Raw genomic sequence first — 22,555 nt, 5'->3', positions numbered from 1 at the left:
TCTTAATAGGTTATGTCTCTCTCTGACCCGTTCCTAATTTTTTGATTATACTGTTCCCAAAGTTCACAACCGCTTGGTTATATCAAAGGGTACAGTACACCTACTCGAGGGCCGGGACTTGTTTATGGTAAGTCTTGTCTCTACCATCTCTGACAGCAGCACTTGTTTATGGTAAGTCTTGTCTCTACCATCTCTGACAGCAGCACTCTTTAAAGTTAATACTTCGTGCGCGTACGCACTCCTTAAGTCTTCAATCAGGTGATGGCGTTGTGTATCACACTCACTTCCCGTTTGTCACCAAGAACGCACTAACGATTCAATCCTACAGATGCCAGGTAAGCTGGCTTCCATATTATCATTAATAGGGAAACGGAATTGTCGGCACATTCACTTCCCGATTCCTGTTAAGGGATCTAGTTAAACTACATGCGGCTGGGGTGGCTATTATTTAGCATATATCTCTTGCTGAGCAGGCAAGAAACTGAGCTGCCAGATGATGGACTGGTCCGCGTCGCTAGTCCGTAAGTTCCTACCGCTAGTAACCGAACTCCAGCTAGTTGCCACTGGTGTTTAGTGTTCCACTAGGGAGCCGGAATGTTGGCGAATGAGTGAAGCGTTAGTACCTATTCATATTATTTTTTTTTTTACAATTTTCCTATTGTCTGTGTGACCTATTAAATGGGATGTCATTGGTTCTATGTTTATTATGAATGTTATAAAAGTAACCACACAAAAAGAACTCCACTGACTTTTTTGTCGACTTAGATCAAGGCGTGGAGCCCTTGAAACCTGATTGTCGTCATTACTTCAAGCCATAGACGCTCATTGCAAAGCATAGACATTTCCCCAAAGATTTCTATGGGGGATATATTGTACTCGCCATGCTTGGCAGGGGGGTTGCCGTGTAGTATTGTAGTATGCAAAGGACGCTGCTGTCCATGCTCTGGAAAAATGAATGTAAACAGTGGCAATCCTATACGATTAATGCACACTGTGTGAATTATATAAGATTTTATTCCGAGGATCAAACCTGCGATCTGCAGTTGTAAGTCTCAATTCTTACCACTGATCTAATTCCAGTTTCGAACAAATTGGTCTATTCATTTTTCCAGTGAGATGAGTGGTCGCTGTAAATATTCCTATGTAGGTTATGATGCGAATAAATGAATACGAGAAGTAATTTAAAACAGCGAATCGATAAAACATGTAAAAAAAAATTGAAAATCGAACACCTCGGCATTGATAATACGACGTCATTAGGTGTCGGTCGCACACTGTGAATGGCCGCATTCGCCGCGCCCGCGGACTGGCCGACGTGTGCGCATATCGCACTAAATCGAACGCAAAAACAAAGTAATTTGTTTAATAAACAAACCGCTCTTTAAATATATATAAAACCAGGTAAAAATATTGTAATGTATATATAAAAATGAACAAAAAGTGATTTAAAACCAACCAAAAACAAAGTGACAAATATTTATCAAAACGTTACTGTGTCGGTGTGAGTTTGGAATAAAAAAATATATAATTAAATTTCAATTACCCGTGAAGTGTATATATTAGAGCAAGATGTCGGAAGAAGGCGGCGTAATAGAAGCAAAAAAACCAAGTAAGTACAACAAACACTTTCAAGATAAAACCATTCGTTCTAATGAAAACCTTAACCCAATGTTCTCACGTTAAAATAAACAGGCGATATTTTTTCCATGCTAATCTTGATATAATCTATAACTCGTTTGTATTTAAAAAAATGTTTTGTGTTAGAAAAAATATACTTAGATAACATTTAAGAAATCTTAATTGTGTAGTTAAACTGTGCAAAAAACAATTGTGACATTGACATAATGCGTTGAACCATTGTTACTTATAGGTCTCTATGTTTGAGGTCTTAGATATCTTAAACTAAGGTCAATTATGTATTCTATTTATAATAATCGATTTGATTTCTGCAATAATTTTTTAGTTTGTAATAATTCTTAAATATATATTCATTTGTTTATAATTGATTTTTTTATTAATTTCATCATGAAAGGTAGGCGCCCACTAGAAGTCATAGGCCTGCCTGCCCCGAAGGTAGCCATGTCAACCAGTCTTACACTGCCCACATAAAAATCAAAAATCAAAATATTCTTTATTCGAATAGGCTGTAACAAGCATTTTCGGATCGTCAATAAACATAAAATGTCGGCATTGTTGCTCCTACAGAAAGCTATTACCGCTTTAGAAGGCAGTTCTCCTGAAAGCCGACGAGAAACTCAACAGTTGCTTTTTACAAATATAGTTTTATAAAGATTCCGCGACAATAATTAACTTCCTGAGTGAGATATCAACAACAATTAGTTCTACGCATTAACACCAGTATAGAATACTATATTTATTTCAATATGTTTTTATTATTGGTTTTAAATTTCTCCAATGCCTGATGTGAAATTGATTGTGAAATTTTATTATACATTTGCATACCTTGCAAATGTATAATAAACGATTTATTTAATTTTTGAAAACAAAAACTAAGCGTATCCAGCTTATTTTTATTCCTTTGTATTAACAACCTGCCAAACTTTGATTTTAAATAATTTTGGATGTTCTGTGGACAACATCGAATGAGTTCCTGCAATCTTGTCTATGTCGTGTGTTCAGCTAGTAGAGGGCCTAACACACCGCGTTCATCAGCTGATGATCATGACACTCGAGAACCTTTAGTCACTAATTTATGTGTTCATCATTCATATTTTCGTTAATTTGAAATGTTAATTTATCTTACAAATCTATTTGTATTATTATATTATTGATAAAACGTATGTATAGCTGTTTACAATTATTGAAGAGTCTATAACATAAGTAAACGATATACAATTACATAACCACAACAACCTTTTACACGCAAGTTACACGTACACAGAATAGAGATAAAAGCCAATAATAGAACAACTTAATTCATAACATTGATATCTATTTAATTAAAAATGGAAAAAAAATTCTCCTGAAAATCGTACCAAAATTATTTTACTAATTTTATAATACTGTCTTCTTGTCACTGACAATGATAGGTATAATCTTTGGTTACATGATTTATTTTATATTTCGACGTTTCAGCTCATATACGCTCCCTGTAAAGCATGTCTTCCCCAAAGATAACTATGGGGAGATATACATTAATCGCCACGCCTGGCCGGCATGTTAGCAATCTTAGTCTAGTATTATGGTACGCACAGGAAGCTGCTGCCCATACTTTGAAAACTTATTTGTTAGCTGTGACAATCCTATATAATTATTGCACAAAGTGTGAATTATTTAAAAGTGTATCTCGGAAATAGAACCCGCGACTTATGATAGCAAGTCTCAGTCGTTGCCGTAGAGTTACAACTACTCGCAATACTTTTATATTTGATTACAATATTTTTAAAACTAAACATTGTCTTTATTACATAAACCAATTGTAACAGGTTGTGATCTTTTTTACAGATCGTTTAACGTAAAATCACAACAATATTTTTTTGGTATTTTGCCTATTCAAATTTATGACTTTAAAATAAATATATTCTTAAATAAAAGTAACAGCGATAATAAATACATGAGAAAAATTTAAGGAAAAAACTGACAAGGAAATATTATTGCTGTTAGTGTAGACATCGCGTGGGTTTATATTTTAAGAGTCGTCTTGTTCGAGGCGTTCAACTTGAACGAATATCTTTTTAATATTTCATAAAACTATATAGGAAATATAAGTTTTATAATGATATAAAATTTATATTATACATGCATTGTTATGTACTACATCCATCGAAAGTAATAATCGGATAGATTCAAATTACATTGAATTTGATATACATAGAAGAATTTTGGTAATTAAATAACCTTTTATAAAGCATTATTGTCCGCGTTTGGGCACCAACTCGTCTGATCGTAAGCGCATTGTGGTGGAAGATGAAGCACTAAGACTCAGCTGGTATCTATTTACTCTGAACCTGAAGGGACCTTGGATATGATTCTCAGGAAATAAGAAATTCAGCAGATCGTTTCATACTCGAGCTGTGCAGATCTAAAACGTGACGAAACGTTCGGCCTCTAAGGAAATTCCAGTCTAAGAGTGGTAGTAGGCCGACGCCCTACTCGTTCCATACAGAGACAAGGTTGGTAGGATAAGGTCCGTGAAGTTCCGCAGAGTATTTCCTACAAAATCCTGTAAATTATTACTACTCGCTGGTGTTCAACGCTAAGATTTTTTAAGAAGCTCTCATTATCACCTATTAGTCAAATAACACGTCGTTCTCCCGAATTAAGAGCCTCGATCTGGTATCTAGCCAAGCCATCTCAAAGCTATATTATGGCGGCAGTATTCCACCACCACATTCATTCGGACCAGTGCAATATTATTTAGATGGACAAACGATTTTGTTAAAGTCGTTGGAAGACAATGTACGCAGGCTGGTTGCGACTGGACCTTTTGTAAATCAATGGGGGAGGTCCAGATCCATCAGTGGATGTTAGAAACCATAAAAACAACATAGGACTGTTACTCCTAATGTTGTTACTTTTATTTACGTGTAGATTTTATTAATAATCCTTAAGGGATTTCTTTTCAGTAACGGCAGCAGTTTTATGCAAATCTGAAGTAAAATTTATTGGTAATAAAATTTTAAGTAGAAGTAAGTGTTTTGATAAGCGCAAAACTCTTTTAACATTTCACCGCACCACAGAATTAATTAAATACCTGTCTCTAGCTGTAACATTTGACGTCAATCAAAAAAGAGGCGCATGAGGAAGTTAAACGATCGTTCGATATATCTCAACTAATATTTCGGTGATATAATAGTGGACATAGTAATATAAAAGACAAATTAATGTTTAAAATAGTAGTTTTTATCTTTAGCTATATTGTAATTTTTTTCCTTCCCTTATGAAGGTTTCTATTAGCAGAAGGAAAAGAAATAAAACCATATTAGAAAAACACTATTAATTTTAACACATGTCCACGGCTAATTGTCAAACATTGGGCGTTAATTAAAATTCAGAATATGTTTACTCAAGTAGCCATTTATAAGCGAGTTTGAATCGTCGATTATTTTAACATGATAAGTAAATAGTTACCGCCGGCACGGAACGCCGCTCTACCGAGAAGATCCGGCTAGAAGTTCAATGATTGCTAACAAATTTAAATGTGTACAATGTAATACCAAACATGCAAGTGGGTCTATAAACCAAGCTCAACACATATTCATCAATTAAAAATCTTAAATGCTGTAATAAGATTTTTTAAATAAAACTTTTTAACTTTACATTTAAAACTAAGAAACGAAAGTGTCTATTACAATTTTTCAAATAGAGTTTTAAGTTAAGACTCATAAATAATATGGTATTAAATGTATATTGAGAAGCAACCATCACTTTCCACAAAAATCAACTTTTAATTTCATTTTTACACTAACTTTTTATTAAACTCAAGCGCATGGAGGTTTTAAAAACTTGTAAATGTATATTACACGGCACCATACTTACTTTATATAATGTTATCACAACGATTTGGTTCTTTTTACAAGCCCACTCCATTATAATATCACAAAATATTTTACAATATTTTAGCACGAACATAAGAAAACACAATGAACAATTATATAAAAATGACAGATTTTTAATTAAAAAGTAACATTTTGTTTATTCTAAATTATAACAATATTTATGGCTAGAATAAGTTCAAATTTTTGCATGCAATTACGACTTTAGAATGAAAGTACAAAAATGAAGTAAAATTGAAACAATTATTTCCATTTAACCTTCACAAGTATGAGATTTCAAATAAGACTTCATTGGTAGGAAAGTGCCGTTACGTAGCTCATTACTGGATGGATTAAAAAGCAATATAGCCTGCGACCAGCGCTGATTGCTTCGAAGATGGACGGCGTTATTAACCAAATGCTATTTGATATTTAATTCAACTAATGGCAGTCACTAAACACGATACAATAATAAAACAATGTCATAAGTGAGTTTATAACATTATATTTATAAAACATATGCTTAAATATATAGATTTGTTTTAATTTTTCACCACGCTCAGTATTTTTTGTAGATGTTTCACAGACAGCGTCAATGTCTTTGATTTTATAGTTACATTTAATATTACCAAATATTTTTGGTCTCATTTTTACAGGTCACAACGTTTAAATAGTCTTTTAAACTATTTCCTAGCTTGAGCCTTTAACACTGCGCCTCTAAGAGGCCTAAGGTCTTAACTCCGGTTCTCTTATATCTTTCGTGTTTGGTTGCCTCCTCTACTCATCCCAAATAGTCTATCTCCATATGGCACCCCATAGCGTCCACGCTAATCACTTTGAGTTCAGCTTCCCCTTCATTTCTTGCTGTTTCAGCAAACGACATGCGCGTACGAATCGTGACAAAGGGTCGCCCAATGCCCTGAAGAAAAGCAAGACTGTCTTTCCTCTCCCTCTCTAATCTACAGGGCACAAATAAAAGCCAATAAAAATGTTAAAAACAAAAATCAAAAAAATGTAAAACAAATCAATATGTAATATTCCTATAAAGAAATAAAATAACAAAAATGAAAGAGTAATAATAATAATAGAATATAAGAAAATGTAACAGTAATGAGGAATGAATGAAAGGCGATACAGAGCGAAAGGGAAAGATAGTGGAATTGTGGAAAGAAAGAAATGAACGAAATATAATATGAAGTATGAAAAAAGAGAAAGAAAATAAAAAATATCTGTGAAAAAGTAAATAAATTTATACAAAAAATCCCTGGCCCACAGCAGATAGGGGGTACGAGAGGCTCCCAATAACGGGGGCCATAAAAAAAATCAACAGGGCATAGGGCTGGCCTATCGTAAGAGTCACCGCCAAATGTTCATATCTACTCCTGTTCAAGTTGTTTCATGAGGTCCTGCGTTTTACCAGAGCTGCAAGTCCAGGGGAGATCATTAGTGAACAGGGAGACTTCTTTTGTTCTGACGGTCGGATGGCCGTGTTCAGCGAGTCCGCTGCTCAGTTACTGAGTGATAGTACTACAGGTTACTTGATGATCTTTGAGGAAAGTTTTATGAAAAAAAAAATAAGATAGCACAAACTTACAACTCAAGCCAGTATCTATGTAAGAGAAAAAAAAACGTAAAATGCACTTGCTTTTGATGTTTATCACTTTAAATATGTGTGTGAGTGCGTGCGTGTTTAAGTGTTTGTGTGTGATTTTATATTAAATGTGATAAACATAAATCAACTTAATCTGAAAAGTATAACAGTAATTCTGATAATTAAAATACACGATAAAATTTTAAAGCGATTCTCATAATATAATTTTAAGTTCTTTTTATAGACATATTTTTATTTACACGATTAAATTTAAAATTGAAATTATTAATGTAGTTATTGTTTTAATTTTGTGCAAAAATTTTATTACATTTTTTCTAATAAGTTGCTTTAATTACTAGTCGTAATAAAACTTAAAAATCATCTGTTTTAAGTGGTCGGCCTCCATATGTATAGGATATTATATAGATGCGGCTGCACACACCTGTGAACATATCATGGTGTTTTAGTTAGGAGTACGCAGTTAGTAAAATCTCTTTTTAAATCAGACGTATCATCAATTTGGCCATAGAGGTTGATGGAGAGGATTCCTAGTTTAAATTTCCACGTTCCATGTGAACAGAGTATAAAATATACAGAGGTTATTTTTTCTGCAGCCAATGCCAGATACCTCTATGGTGTCTATTTCCAAGCCTATAGTGTAGTAGTAATATATTTTTATAGTGGGCTAAAATTTTCTCTCTTCACCCCTTTCCCTGAGAGTTTCAATACAAGATTTCATCATCATTATCATCATGTCAGCCGATGGACGTTCACTGCAAGGCCCCCCGAAAGATCACCACGTTGATCAGTCTTGCGTTGCCTGCATCCTGTGACTTTCAGCGACTATGTCATCAAGCACTAAAAAAAGAATATTATTGCGGCATGAAAGATTGAACAAGCTGTTACCTTCTGTAGCAAAGTAATCGTATCAACTTTAGAAACATTATCAGATAAAAGAATTCTACAATAATTATTCTATGGAAATAACAAATTTAAACTAATATTACTTAGCTTATATCTCTGACTTCTCGAAGTTTTTTGATCGCATATGACAAATTTCAACAATTGGTCCGAAGAGTGGAAATGGTGACTATGAGCCTGTAAACGCGGAACGGATATGCTCCTCTTTATCGGGGGGAAATTATCTAGGCGCACAAGATACTCTGGCCTCTGGGGGAAATACAGTGTCATTTAGGATTCCTACCTACTAAAACCGTTTCGGTGGTAGTTTTCGGTACCATTGGAGGAGTCGTATTTTTATGAAAAAGATCACATCGACACAAATGTTTCAAGATACCAATTCTTGAAAAGGTAGTTAAGACCCTTAACAATACCATGTTCAAAAATCAAGGTCCTTTCAGCGAGATTCTGCGGTAAATCATTAACCTCAATCCAGCTCTGGTCATCATCCAGTCCTAATCTTAATCTATTGCAATAGGATATTTGGTCAGTTTTAGAGAGATGCCTTGCTCTGAATGCCATAATAATTTGGAATCCCTAAAACAATAGCGGTGAAGAATTTTCTCGAAGCAAGAGCGCATACTGCTATTAATTACTGGCCTCTGTACTTAAAAGATTGTATTGCAGTCAACGGAGAAAACATCGAATAAGCTTTATATATTTTTAATGATTATTAATGTAATGAACAATCATAGTGTAACACTAATAAATGTTATGTATAATAAAAAATGTAACAAGACTAAGTACACTATAGTATTATAAGTCGAACATTTTAATATTAAACATGAAAATGATTTGCTCTGCTTAATATTGGATATTTACTCACAGCACATGCGCCGGCCGTGTGAGCATTCGAACCAGTTATGTGTTTTCTGTTTATATGTTTATCAAGGAAAATGCTTGCAACTCATGGAGGTGCATATTACTATATGTACACAGTACGTTATATGATTATTGTATCGATCGGTTTAATTGGGTCATGTATTTGTTTTATCCTTATCGCTATACCTATTGTATATCAAAAATACATTTATTTATTCATTTGTATCATTATCTTCTTCTCCACTAGGTAGACGGACTACATAGTTGAGGACACGGGAAGTAGGTAGGCGCGTTGGGGAGTGGGGGTGGTGCTGGATGTTTCTATGATGTTTCTGTACCTCAAAATGCCAAAAGCTTACTATATGATAGAAACTAGAATTAAAGTAAATTTCCCTATAATGGGATTTATAACTTAAAAAAAAGTTATGAATATTTCAAATACTTATGAGAAGAACCTACAACAAACTTAGACATAATTTTTACAAATCACATCATATGTAGAGTTTGTACAAGCTTCGAAGAGATTAATCTAAGATACACTCTATACAAAATCAATTAATTCGAAATTAATAATTAACATAATGTTAATATAGTAAAAAAGGCGGTCATCTGTTTAAATTTGGATTATTAACTATTGTTTATTATCTGTGCTTCTAGACATTGCACTGACACAAAATACTAATACTAGAAAAAAAATATAACTTATTTCATAGTCACCACTTTATATAGGGTGATCGTCAACAAGAGTGAATTTTTAATGCTTTTTGCTGACTATATGCTGTTTTATATTCACTCCTTTAAAGCTTTTACATCTATAACCAATCATCCTCTATAACTAGCTGCTCTACAACTGCAAGAATCATCAAGTTTTATGAAAAGATGCAATAAGGATAACATCGAGTCAAATTACCTTAAAACAATATGAACGTCCATTACATACAATGCCACAGAGCAGAGCGTATTCAATAACACGTCTCATGTTTTCATGGGCATAACAAATATTTTTCTCGCTGCGCATCATTCTACCGATGAGCCTGTGACAATGGCGGCTGCATTCATACCTGTAAATGCGATGTGAATAAATCTTTTTTCATATTATTCTTCCATAGTTGAAACAATGATTATGTAATATAAATTGTATTATTCATTTATAAATATTGCATAATATTATTTCTGTTGTATTCGTATATATCACGTATCAGGTTGGTTCATAATAGATATAAAAGTTTTAATACGCCGAATGTATAGTTCCTTTGTTATCAATTAATATATGGTAAAACCTATTCAAAATTGACATATTAAAATTAATTATTTTTTACTCTTTCTGCCTCTGCAGACTTTATACTGCCAGAAGTTATTAGCCTGACACAACACTTTATATGAAAAATTGTAAAAAATATTGAAAATATATATACATTAACGTATAGGTCCATACATGAGACTTACTTACGTATATTACACCAAATTTCTACAAAATTATTAAAATTTATAATAGGGCAGGTCTCTGGAAAGAGAGTAGATTGTCTAGCTGTAAGAACACCGTGCCTTCACGTTTCAAAGGCTTCATAAAAAATTTTAATTAAGTTTCGTATAGACTCTCACAGTCACACGGAAGTAAAGCACAATTATTTCTTTGTGTTATTATATTTAAATGACCAACGCGTTTCAATTCCAATCTTAATATATATTAAGGTCAAACCTTTAATAATATTTAACTTTAATAAATGCTGCTGATATCAGAAAGAGTTTTTGCAAGGCCAAGGCGAGTGTTTTAAAAGTATAAATCATTGTAATGTTATGTCACTTTGTAGAACAATAGCTAGACTGTCAACATATAAATATTAATGACAAACTACTAATAATAACTTGCAAAAATAAATGTATAAATATAATTTAGTTTAAAAAAAATCTTAAATTTATTTCATGATAATTCAAATATTACACGGATGTGAACGAAATGTGTTGTGGTTACACAAAAAACAATTACTTATTTCTTTAAGCCTAGAAATAATATAAGATATGGTGACCATATGATGTGGCCATTGTAATAAATGCCTATTCAATATAAACTCGAATCTAAATGTCATCTCTTTAACGAAATCTTTAAATTAATCTACTAGAATTACTAGCACGTCTGATTTCGAAATAGCTTACTACAAATTCTAGTTCCGGTTAAATTATTTCTGTGATCACTTTCGCAACTGTCCCTTTTACGATATTTAGATCATGTGTAACAGGATTTTTTACTTACTGCGTAACTTATTATTTTAATGATAAATCTAAGATATTTCAAGTGAGTTATTTTCTGAAAGCAAATACCAGTGGTGGCCAAACACCTATATAGTTCGAGCCATTTTTCAAAATGAGTAATTTTTTTAAAAGTTATGCAATACTATATTAAAATAGAGAAATCATATTAACATCATTCAAATAAAAGTACAAAACTTGTTAATTGCTATAAACATAAAAAAAAAAACAATTTATTTTACTTATCTTTATAATTACATAAATAATCCGCGAGAGAACTTCTGAATAATTAATAATAAGTGTTTAAATTTCAAGGCAAAGTTTTTTTTTTAATTTAAAATGGCACAAAAATGGAAATTTAACTCTGGTACATTTATCATGAGCCACAAATATCTGTAAAACAACCGCATGTAGCTCGCGAGCCGCTGGTTGGCCACCCCTGGCACGAGTTGCTTACAAAATTGACACTCGCGGATCTTAGAAAAAGGTGTAACTAATCTATCTTTATATCTATTATTAACCTTGCATATGTAGGTTTTATTCTTATGTTAATCACTATTCTTAGAAACGTAAGTTAAAGACAATGTTTTCATTTATGCAAGAATCCGAAATCTGGTTTATTATTCTTGGAATTTATGGTTGGATACCAAGTCCCGTTTGTAATCTCGGTCGCTATTGTTGGAGGTTTTAATTCATTAAATTATTCTATTATTCGCTGCGAACGGACTCAAAACATCGGTCTTGCTGTTGTATAAATTTGATTACGTCATTAACAATGGCTCAATTTATGTTGCCTCAGTGCGACAGGTGCGGTTGTTGTTAAATGTGTCCATCGCTAGGATTCAACCAGAGATTCGTTTCTGGCGGTCTGGAATCATAGACATATCCGGCTCGAATTCGAGTGCCGGTCTGGCGTAAAAATCAGGGAGGAAACCATAGCCTCCCTGATAAGCGAAAAAGAGACCAAAGACGACTTCCTCTCATTCTGCAAAGAAATAATTATAAAAGTTATTAACAAAAATAAAAGTTAAAGAAAATTAATACAAATGTAAATAGAAAATAAGAAATGTTAATGAGATATATGATATAATGTGATATTAATGTTAAGCGAAAAAACAATGTAAATAAACAGAAATAAAATTACAAAATGTTAATGTGTAACGAGAGAGGAATGAAAGGTCACAGAGCGAAAGAGAATGAAACAAGAAATGTGGAAGAAAACCGAATGAAAGATGTTAAGATGTATAAATGAAGAGTAAGAAAATAAAAAATATTGTGAAAAACTAAATAAATTAAAACAAAAAGTCCCTGTCCAGATAGGGGGTACGAGAGGCAAAAAAAAAAAGAAAAAAAAATCATAGACACATCTTATTTTTAGTCTTGAGTAATACTACATTTATCGCAAAGTATTCTTTTACCATTTATATAGACAAGGAACGGACCATAGACCTATGATCGCTAGTAATGCTTTACCTATAAATTATAATGTTAATAAAGTTTAGGAGTTTTGCTGCGAGATCGAATCAGAAGTTAGGAGTTCCGTAGAAGAACCAAGATAACCGACGTAGCTCGAAGAATTGCTCGTTCGAAAAGGCAGTGAGCGGGTACTTTGCTCGTGGAACTGATGGCAGTTGGGGCTGCTCGGAACGCGCGAGAAGTCGCTGGATAAGGGCAGTACATCGGCTGAAAATAAGAAGAAGTGTTAAAAATTATTCGCATAATGTGTTGCTAAGCTAAAATTCCAGAACAATTAGACATTTGGTGGAAGTTTTTTTTTTAGTTAGTTATGGGTAGTGTGCAGGCCACATAACAAATAAAATAGAACGCCTTTGTACTTTTAACGTTCTAGACTAGAAATAACGCACCGACAGGCGCTATAAAGTATGTCCATATATGAGGTGAAACGACGATCTAGTAAAGGTCGTCGCAAGGAGCTGAATGCCGGCCGATTCCAATCAGTCCTATTGGAAATATATGGACAAGACCTAAGACCAACAATGGACATCCTCCAACTGAAATGATAATGACGAAAAATAACCTTGTAAAGAAAATAATGGGAGTATATTTAAAACAACACTTTACTTTTTTGTGTAAGTGTAAAAGTGTTGAGTGTAAGTGTGTAGTGTTGACTCGGTGTTTGGCACTAATCGGTGTAACATAACTCCTGAAGATGCCCCGTGGAGGGGTGAAACACGTGTTGAGTAATTTGGCGGCGGCGGTTGTATGATTCGCATTGTTTGCCGCATATGCATTTATCATCGGGCTGGCGGGCAGTGCACTTTGTTACACGACTACCACTGCATGTGCGGAAGTGGCTAAATATTGGTCCTTTTCTTACTAAGGATGGACTTCCGCAAGGTAATGCCTGATTCCATTAAATACTTTACTTTTTCTCCCGTTCCACATGATGATGTCAAACATTTGAGTTCAATGAAGATACAAATGACGTTTCGTGATAAAATTATCAAAATATCGTGAACTATAAAGCTCTGCAATGAAAATATATAACATTATTTGATATTGATGTGTGCGAAATGGAAACGTAGTTTATATACTATTTAATGTTTGTTTACTACTAAAACATTAATAAATAAAGTGCTCCTTTTGATATATTTATTTATTTAAACACCTCTTATATATTGTATGTATAACGGTGAACTTTATGGCAAAGGCATTTTTTACCTGTTAACCTTTTGAGTAGTGCAGAGATGATAATAAAGGAAGGTGAAATAGGTAAATATAATGAAATATACAGAAAAGAAATCTAAATGAGAAGGAAAGGTAGGTTAAAAAGTTCAAATCTAAACAAGTCTGTGATATCAAAAAATAAAGATAAAGATTGAAAAAAAAAATGTGCCTAGCCACCTAAGAGTAAAAAGATGAGGAAAGGAAGGCGATGAAAGCAAGAAAGAATGAAAGAACAAAAATCGCAAGATATTGTAAAGGATAAAAGGAAAGAATAAAAGAAATTGAGAAGTATAAAAGTGAGTGTCGAATAAAGATATAACTCTGAAAAAATTATGTGTAAATAAAGTCCCTGTCCCAAACTAGATAGGGTGTACGAGAGGCTCCCAATAACGGGGGCCATTTAAAAAAAAAAGAAGAGGAAAATAACAACGATGATAAGAAAGAACACCTCTAATATTACTATAATGAAACGAGTATATAAATATAATATAAGATATATATTTAAATATCTACATATACTATTTATATAAATATGAGAAATAATAAAATCCAACTATAGTGATGATTCCGTCAGCTTGTCAAGCAACAGCTTCCGCAATATCGAGAAGGAGCGCGTTCCAGAGAAGAATATTTCTTATTGTGAAGCAAGAGTGAGGAAAGTCAGTACAATGCGGAGACATCTAAGTAGACGATTGCTTGAAGAGCGAAGTATCTTTTGTTCGTACTGGCTACGAGCTAGAATTGAGATGATATATATGAATTGAGAAGGCAAATGAAATGAGATGAGAAAAGAGGACAGAGAAAAGTGTAGTTAGTGCACGCAAAGTTATGCTGCGTTTTTTCAATACTTACTATCAAAAACTTCGACAGCTTAAAAAGGTTTTACAATACGAAGACAGTATTAGCTATCAATGTTAAAAATACGGTAAGATGTAAGAAATAGATAAAAATTTATTTGCTGGAAAAAACATTGTAAGACAGATTCTGTTTAAAGATTGTTAAGAAATAAAAAAAATTCCTGACCGGCTAAAAGGTTCCTATAGATAATAGGGGGTCGAAGCTCGTAAACAGTCTTTAAGAGTTTATAAAGTAACGTGAGCGACAAAGGAAAAGTTATTCTTTGCTTGTTTAAGTGTGATCGCTCCGGGCATCTTTTAGCATTTACTAATGAAAAGTAATATTAAGTTTTAATATTACTTTTGCGGGTTGAAGGGATATAAACCGTCTAGGCATGTCGTAAATTCGTCTTGTTGTTCGATAGAAGAAAGGAGAAAGGAATAGATTGATGTAACTCCGATGCACACAACAAAATTCAGTCTAAAGAACATCGATAAGCCACCAATTTTTGCTGAAGCTCCAAGTTCTGAAGCTATGCGGTGACCACAGATGGTTAGACTGTTCTACACATAGCCGGACTTGTGCTCATACAGACTCAGGAGTTGTCCTGGTAAAATAATAACGGACCTTACCCAGAATGCCCAGCTTTTTGGGAGCTAATTTAACTTTGGACTCATTAAACTATTAATAGTTAATTTATAATTATCCCGTTTTTGCATTTTCAACTTGGCGTTTGGTTCAGTAACGGATTTCCAAATCCAAACCTATTTTAGTCGGTTTTAGTTACTTATTACTATGAGAAAACCATAACCTTAAAATAGATGTATTATTATTTAAAATCATCCTACTATCAATTCTTTTTTCCTTTTAAGAAGGTAACAAACTATTGCATACCAAGTCATAAAGTCAGAGTGACCTCATAGTCTGGGAACTGGGACCCATGTCTCCCCGAACTGGTTTCCAATGCAGTCGCGGAGGTCCAGTAACTCTGGCTTGATCACTCACATTGAAGTTAAAAGGAACCTACATGACAGAACTGAATTACAGAGCTTGTATAAGACACCCAATCTGCTATTCTTCCGTTGGAGTTAATAAATCCTTCATATGTCTGAGTATACGTATATTTATTAAATTTACACCAGATATTTTACACCTTCTTTTTGTCAACAATAAATCAAAAATTAAAAGTACATTATTAGATAAATAAAAGTAAATCATTCGATTTCTGATTTGACTTTATACACACCAAACGTTGTTGAAATTCATTTATAAAGGGCAATTCTTTAGTTTTTGGCCCGCTCATCTCAGCAGATCAGTATTCCGAGCCTTTACCATATATAATTTTAAAATAATCGACTATTTTGTACTGAATCTGAAGACGATGGAAAATAAATAGTTGACCGTGCCTTTAAACAGCACTAACTACATTGTTTATTTTTTTATTGCAATTATAAATTCATTTCACGTATCAAACATTCTAAAAATGTCATTTCACCAGTGTAACGGTTTTAAAAATAAATTACCTTTTTTATAGGAACCAAAACAAAAGATCCCTGGGCCCGGGGCAAAAAGCGCGGATCTCAAATGAAAATCTCGTTTTACGATTATAACGTCTTCAAGCGACGCGCAGCGCTTAAAGCGGTATAGAATTGGCCCTCCAAGCTTTTCAGTCTCAAGTTAATCTAGCTGTGGTGTTTTTACAATCTCATCTTGTCGCCTCACACATAAAGAGTATTCTTTTTTATGTCTTCTTAGTCACGTGCTTTTGTCGAATTGATTGTGACCAAGAAGGCTGTAGAGTGGTCAAAGTGCTATTTTAATCTCTCCGACGATATGTCTATGACAAAGCTAGGCGATTTCCTGATCTTGATCCTTTCACTCTACTAACATAATGTTTCTATCCTATCTTCACCACGAATATCATCATAATGTCATTATCGTATCAACTGATAGACGTCCACTGAAAAATAAGGCTCTCTCAAAGATTCTTTACGCCGTACGGGGAAACAAAAAAAACTTAACAGCGTGCTGGGCGCATTCCCAGATAGATTTTTAGCTGTTTTAATGAATAGAAGTGAAGTAAGCCTAAAGAAAGCATTCCGCGTTGGTTCTATACGGCACCTAATTTCGAAACAATGACCTACTATGTCACCTTGTATTTGCTAACTTCTGATTATAGCTTTTGACAAATTGTATGAATCTGAACAATTGTAGGCAATTGTGTAAAGTTTTATAATACTGTTATTATATAATAAAATGAATACAGTAGTTAAACAGTTGTTTTGTCGGTTCGAAGCGAATAATGGAATGATTTAATTAATTAAAACCACCAACAATATAAACCGAGATTAGAAACGCGGCTTGACGTTTGGTTGTCGAATTTTCAAACTTTATCTACCGTATCCTCATTGCGATGAATTAAGAGCCAAAATGTAAATAAACAAGTGAATTTCCTAACTATTGCTTCAAATACGTTTTTTAAAAATTATAGGGAGTCTATTTTTTTATTTAAAATAATTTCCACAGACAATGTGTGTCCGTGTTCTTTTTATTTTGAAAATTATTTCAGCTTTTCTTCAGAGATACAAGGTTTTTAATGGAATCAGGCGTTACCTTGCAGAAGTCCATCCTAAGTAAGAAAAGGACCAATATTTAGCCACTTCCGCACATGCAGCAGTAGTCGTGCAACAAAGTGCACCGCCCGCCAGCCCGCTGATAAATGCGTATTCGGCAAACAATGCGAATTACACAACTGCTACCGTTAAATCTCTCAACACTTGTTTCACCCCTCCACGGGGCATCACACCGATTAGTGCCAAACTCTGTGTTGCATTTGTTGGGCGACTACCACTGCATGTGCGGAAGTGGCTAAATATTGGTCCTTTTCTTACATACAAGGTTTTAGTACATATTTTAATAAGTACTTCAAATTTATATTACTAATCTTATGATCTCTTAGTTCTAAGTCTACCTGACAGTTTAAATATTATGCTTTTTTACTTCTTTTATTGTTTTATTTTCATATCTTTTATTTTGATTACTCCCTTTTTTCATTTAAAATAAATGTTTTATTTTCGTATAATTTACCTATGCTTTTTGACGGGTCCTGCCCGACCCATGTCTTATTAAAAAGACAAAGGTCAAAGTTTAATGTGGGCTCTTCTCATCGAACTGCGTTTGAAACCATCGGAGTTTTAAATTGAAAATATCCATTATAAAGAGCTCAAACAGATTATAGTTGTTATCGAATTATTGTCAGCGCACTGAAAAGTAAGCTAAGCGATTAAAAACTTAATATTTGCCTTACAAGTTTTTATATATTTAAATGTCAATTAAAAATACATATTCAAATGAGTTCTAGAGTCAGCGCTCTCAAAATTAACATATATTAATTATACACTTGTGTTTATATAATGGTTATTAGCAGTATCCGTATAAAAGTGCGTGAGAATTTTTAATGAATTTCAATAGATCTCATATGTGTTATGATGTTTCGCTTACGTCATTACTGAAACCTGTTAGGATTTATTATAAACTTTGTCACCGCGTAAGTGGCGGTGACCACATTTTTGATGCTAATGACACTTTTGATCACGAGCACGTGTCTGCGGCCATCGCTCGCTCGTGCCATTATATCAAAATATAACACAATAGTTTTACTAAAATTAATTTGAGACTATAAATATACAAGGTGATTGGTAATAGGTGTAAAAGACCCGGTAAATATTTATGCAGTAAAACATTTCATTGTTAGTGATACCTCTAGAGCAGGGCTTCTTAAACTTTTGTCATTCACGACCCCATTTATGATTGCTAGTTTCTTGACGACCCATATACACATAAAAGAAAAATAAATTAATATTTTTTGATGATTTATTTATTAGGTAACAATATACATATATATAAAAATATATAATTTTAGAATTCGTTTTAAAACATACAAAAATCTATGATTAAAAATGCTCAAAAATTTTTTAAATTGTGTTTATATTAGTTTATAACCTTTAACAAATGCGCGTGTCTAAACGCTGCAAGTCCACTGTATTCCGCCAACTCTAGTGATGTTATAAAATGGTATATATAAATATTTGACGTTAAAATCTCTCGAACCCAGAATTTTGCTACGCGACCCCATTTGGGGTCGCGACCCATAGTTTAAGAAGCCCTGATCTAGACAAGTGTTTTATTTCTCAGAGTCGCTGCTGGGGATACGTCACGTTCAATGCGTGATGCTGTTCTTCGCGCTGGTGTTCGCGTTCGCCATGCGAGTCAACATGAGCATGGCGGTCGTTGCTATGACCGACAGCACTAAGGAGGACGTAAGTGAATATTTTTAGCCAGACCCTACCATTCTATGCTCATTTTTTAATTTCTTTCTACTGTATCTCTGTGAGTCTAGACTTCTTAGAACACTGCCAGTGTTGCTTCTCCTGTGATCTCAAAGGAAGGTCTATAGATGGAATAACAACTCGTCATGGTAAGAACATCGATCTAAAATTTCGAATAGCGACGACTTTGGAAAAGATCTAAGGGCAAACCCATCTACATAGACAGATTAAGTCAGCAGTGCCGCTCTAAAAATAGTTACACGGTGTGAACTGTATGACGTCACAATTGGTTTAAAATCGACACGCTTCTTAAAGATGTGTCAACCAGGAAAAAAGTTCAAAAATTATATTGTTCGATATTTATGTATATATCTAAAGGTAACTATTTTTTTTTTGTATAATATGAAGCTAATTATTTAAATATTGTTATAAACACATTCCGACTTTCTATTTAAAAAGAGAAACGTGATTTTATCTGATCATATTCAAATAGGTTCATTCATTTATTAACATTTTATTTTAAATCCTAGGTAAAAGTATTAACAAATAATATAACCAGTATAATAACATCTTAAAGTTACAGTTAAATTGAAGGAATATTTTGAAGCCTCATCATCATATCAGCAGATAGACGCACTACTGACTTCAAGGCACAGGCCACGATGACGGACCTCATACTGCCCGCATCATGCGATTCCCGCGACCTGGACTATGTTGTCCGTCCACCTAGTGGGCACCTGCCCACGCCGCGACCACGACCACGCGACGACTCGTGGTGGTGGCTCATGCAAATAAAAATAAGAGTTAATTTATAAACGCTAATGGTGTACTAACGCAATTTTAAGTAATAATGAATAATACGTTTAATAATAAAACACATATACCACATCTAGTTCTTTTCAAAAGTTTCTTGGAAATATAAATTTAATTACCATTATATATTGCATTTGCAATGTCAATTAAATCGAAAATCAATGTTTTGCATATGGCCAATTATATATCGCCTGTTAGAAAATATTAAAAATGATTTATTTACTAACCAAAAAATAGAAGAAATATAAAAAAATCACATTGAAATATACATGCAGCGTTCACGCTCCGTATGGCTAGCCACTACGGTGTCAATACTTTTGTGTAAAATTATTTCTTTCGCGTTGAAATTCAAATCGGCGTTCGAATTGGAATTCTAATCCGATTTGAATTCTGACGCCAGCAGTGATATGTTTGCTGCAACACTGTGTTTGTGAAATAACTATTTTTATTTGTTCAATTTCTAAATAAATATTCATAGTAAAGAAACCATGTGCCACGTCAGCTAGCATTAAATAAACACATTGAACACATATAGACTGAATATTGTAAAAGCAAAAATAGTTCAAACATATAACAGACAAGGAAAAAGGAAAATAAAAAATGACAAATATTACAAGTTTTCTAATAAACGTCTAAAGAGATTGTTGTTATCGATACCGGTAACATATTTTATAGTCTAGCATGTACAACAAATGATTTGTTAAGGAGCTGAGAGAATATTTGAGAATTTTCAACTGGGACTCTCAGATATCTAAACGATGGAAAAACTAGCTATCGATCTATCGTTTTTTTATTTTGATATTTCTAGTTTAGGATTCAATTTTGCGCCTTGCCTAACATATGCATGTCAGAAGTGGTCATTGAGAAAACAAGATGAAGATAGAGTAGCCATCTGCCAACGTAAGATGAAAAGAAGCATGCTCGGCCTAAAACTAACTGACATGGTCAACAATCAACCAACACCAGGAAATAAACTAATATAGTAGACACGCCTGTAGGATGAAAAACACCTGCTGATCAAAATGCCTAGCGGAGTGGATGCCTTGGTAAAACAAAAGAAGAAGATGATGACCGAGTAAAAAGTAGAATAAAACCTGTAACCAGAGACGAGGACGCTTAGGAATGCGTGAGGCACAGGAACGTGATGGAATGAAGGATTTATGAGAGGCCTACACCTAAGTGGCGACTACTACTTATTAGTGGAAATAAAGGCTGTTTTTATTTCCGATATGGTACCGCTGCACATGGTGGTTGTAGTTTACAAAACCAAGGTCATCGACATAGCTAAAAGAAAATTGTATGAAGTGGCAGGAGGAAGGCCACGTTGCTAATACAACCTACAGTCGTTGAAGTCAAAAGGTTCTCAAGTGGCCACCAGGAGCCGGATGCAGGCAGCGCGAAACCGGTGATCATGGCAATATTTGGGGGAGGCCTATACCTTACAGTAGGCGCTTAACGGCTGATATGGTAAAGGGACATGAATAGCTACGTAACTTCTGATAAAAGTGATATAAATCTTAATCCTTCAGAGTTATTACCCTTGTTGAATTGTCCCATATCAGTGATTTCATAAAAGATGCCACCGTTCTAACCTTATCAATTTTCTCTTGAAATTTTTCCCGTTCAAATCTCAAGGACTCGTCGAACAACAAAAACACTCCAATTGGTACTTGATTATCTATTAGCAAGTGTGTAAATATCTTATGATTGCAGTGGAGAGCTTACAATGTTATCAAATTTAACATTGTTCAGCTGTGACGTTTTAAGTAAAACCCGTGACGTGATTATTGAAGACATTGTCTTTACATCGGTCGGTAAATGTCGTAACGTTTGAGTTTCCTCCAAAGGGTGCCTGATGACCGAACTTGCATTGCCAACATCCGACGACTTCTCGCAACTTATCAGACTAGGTGGACCAACCATGTCGTCAGTCCAACTAGTCGTGATCCACGCCAAGTCTACCGGTACTTTTAGTCTTCCGGCACCAATAGTCCCCAATTGCACGAGTGAGGTGCCCCGGCCACTTGAGACAGGCAATTCTTCGAGCTATGTTCGTGATTTTGGTTCCTCTGCGGAGCTCCTTTCTGGACTTCCGTTGCCTACATTCAGCGACTTCCCACAACCTTAACTATATTGTCAATCCACCTAGTGGAAGGTCATAATTACAGTTGAAATAATATTTGATAAACCACAATTTCCCGAGAGCATCAGCAGAGGCTTCGAGAGTACTTATATTTTGGAAACCATCATCATGGTCATTTTATTCACAATTGAAACAAGCACTTTCTCCTTAGATTTCCAATAGAATAAATAGGAAGCGGCCTGAATCCAGGGTATGTTGACTACCCTAACAATATGGTCTTGTTAAATACCCATAATAATCGTAATTAAATTTATGACCAAACATTAAGTTACAACACTTTAAAATACCTTGAGCTTATGATATATAGATCAAGCCCAAAATAATATTCAATAACTGCAAATATAACAAGGGAAGAGTAAACTAAAGTAGAGTTATCAAATTGCAAGCCAATACCAGTGTTTCCCAGCCTGGTAACAACGGGGGGCGATTTGATTGTTAAGGCGGCAATTTGAACGTAGACTCTATACGAGTTTAACCCTTTCGCTTTAATATAGAAATTATGTATGTTATATAGGGGGGCGTAAGAGTTGTAGAAAGGTTTTTTAAAGTGGGGCATGGCGCAAAAAAGGTTCGAAAATACTGACCTTTTGTTCCTGTATAAAATTGTTAGATATTATTCAATCTCTCATCT

The 22,555-nt window shown here is 34.0% G+C and overlaps 1 protein-coding gene across 1 annotated transcript in view; it reads left to right on the top strand.

Moving 5' to 3' along the window:
- Positions 1-1,409: 1,409 nt before the first annotated feature.
- LOC137933427 (putative inorganic phosphate cotransporter) overlaps positions 1,410-22,555 on the top strand; it is a 35,958-nt gene continuing 14,812 nt past the window's right edge. Inside the window, exons 1-2 of the mRNA XM_068777379.1 lie at positions 1,410-1,609; positions 18,835-18,959. Coding sequence (XP_068633480.1) covers positions 1,570-1,609; positions 18,835-18,959 — 165 coding nt within the window. The 5' untranslated portion in view covers positions 1,410-1,569. The remainder of the gene's footprint in view (positions 1,610-18,834; positions 18,960-22,555) is intronic.

Source organism: Battus philenor, unplaced genomic scaffold (genome assembly GCF_028537555.1).
Source record: "Battus philenor isolate CCGP_79_NKW_IND1 unplaced genomic scaffold, ilBatPhil1.0.hap1 SCAF_13, whole genome shotgun sequence".
In the NCBI taxonomy this organism is placed as follows: Eukaryota; Metazoa; Arthropoda; class Insecta; order Lepidoptera; family Papilionidae; genus Battus; species Battus philenor.
This window is presented reverse-complemented; position numbering and strand designations above follow the sequence as displayed.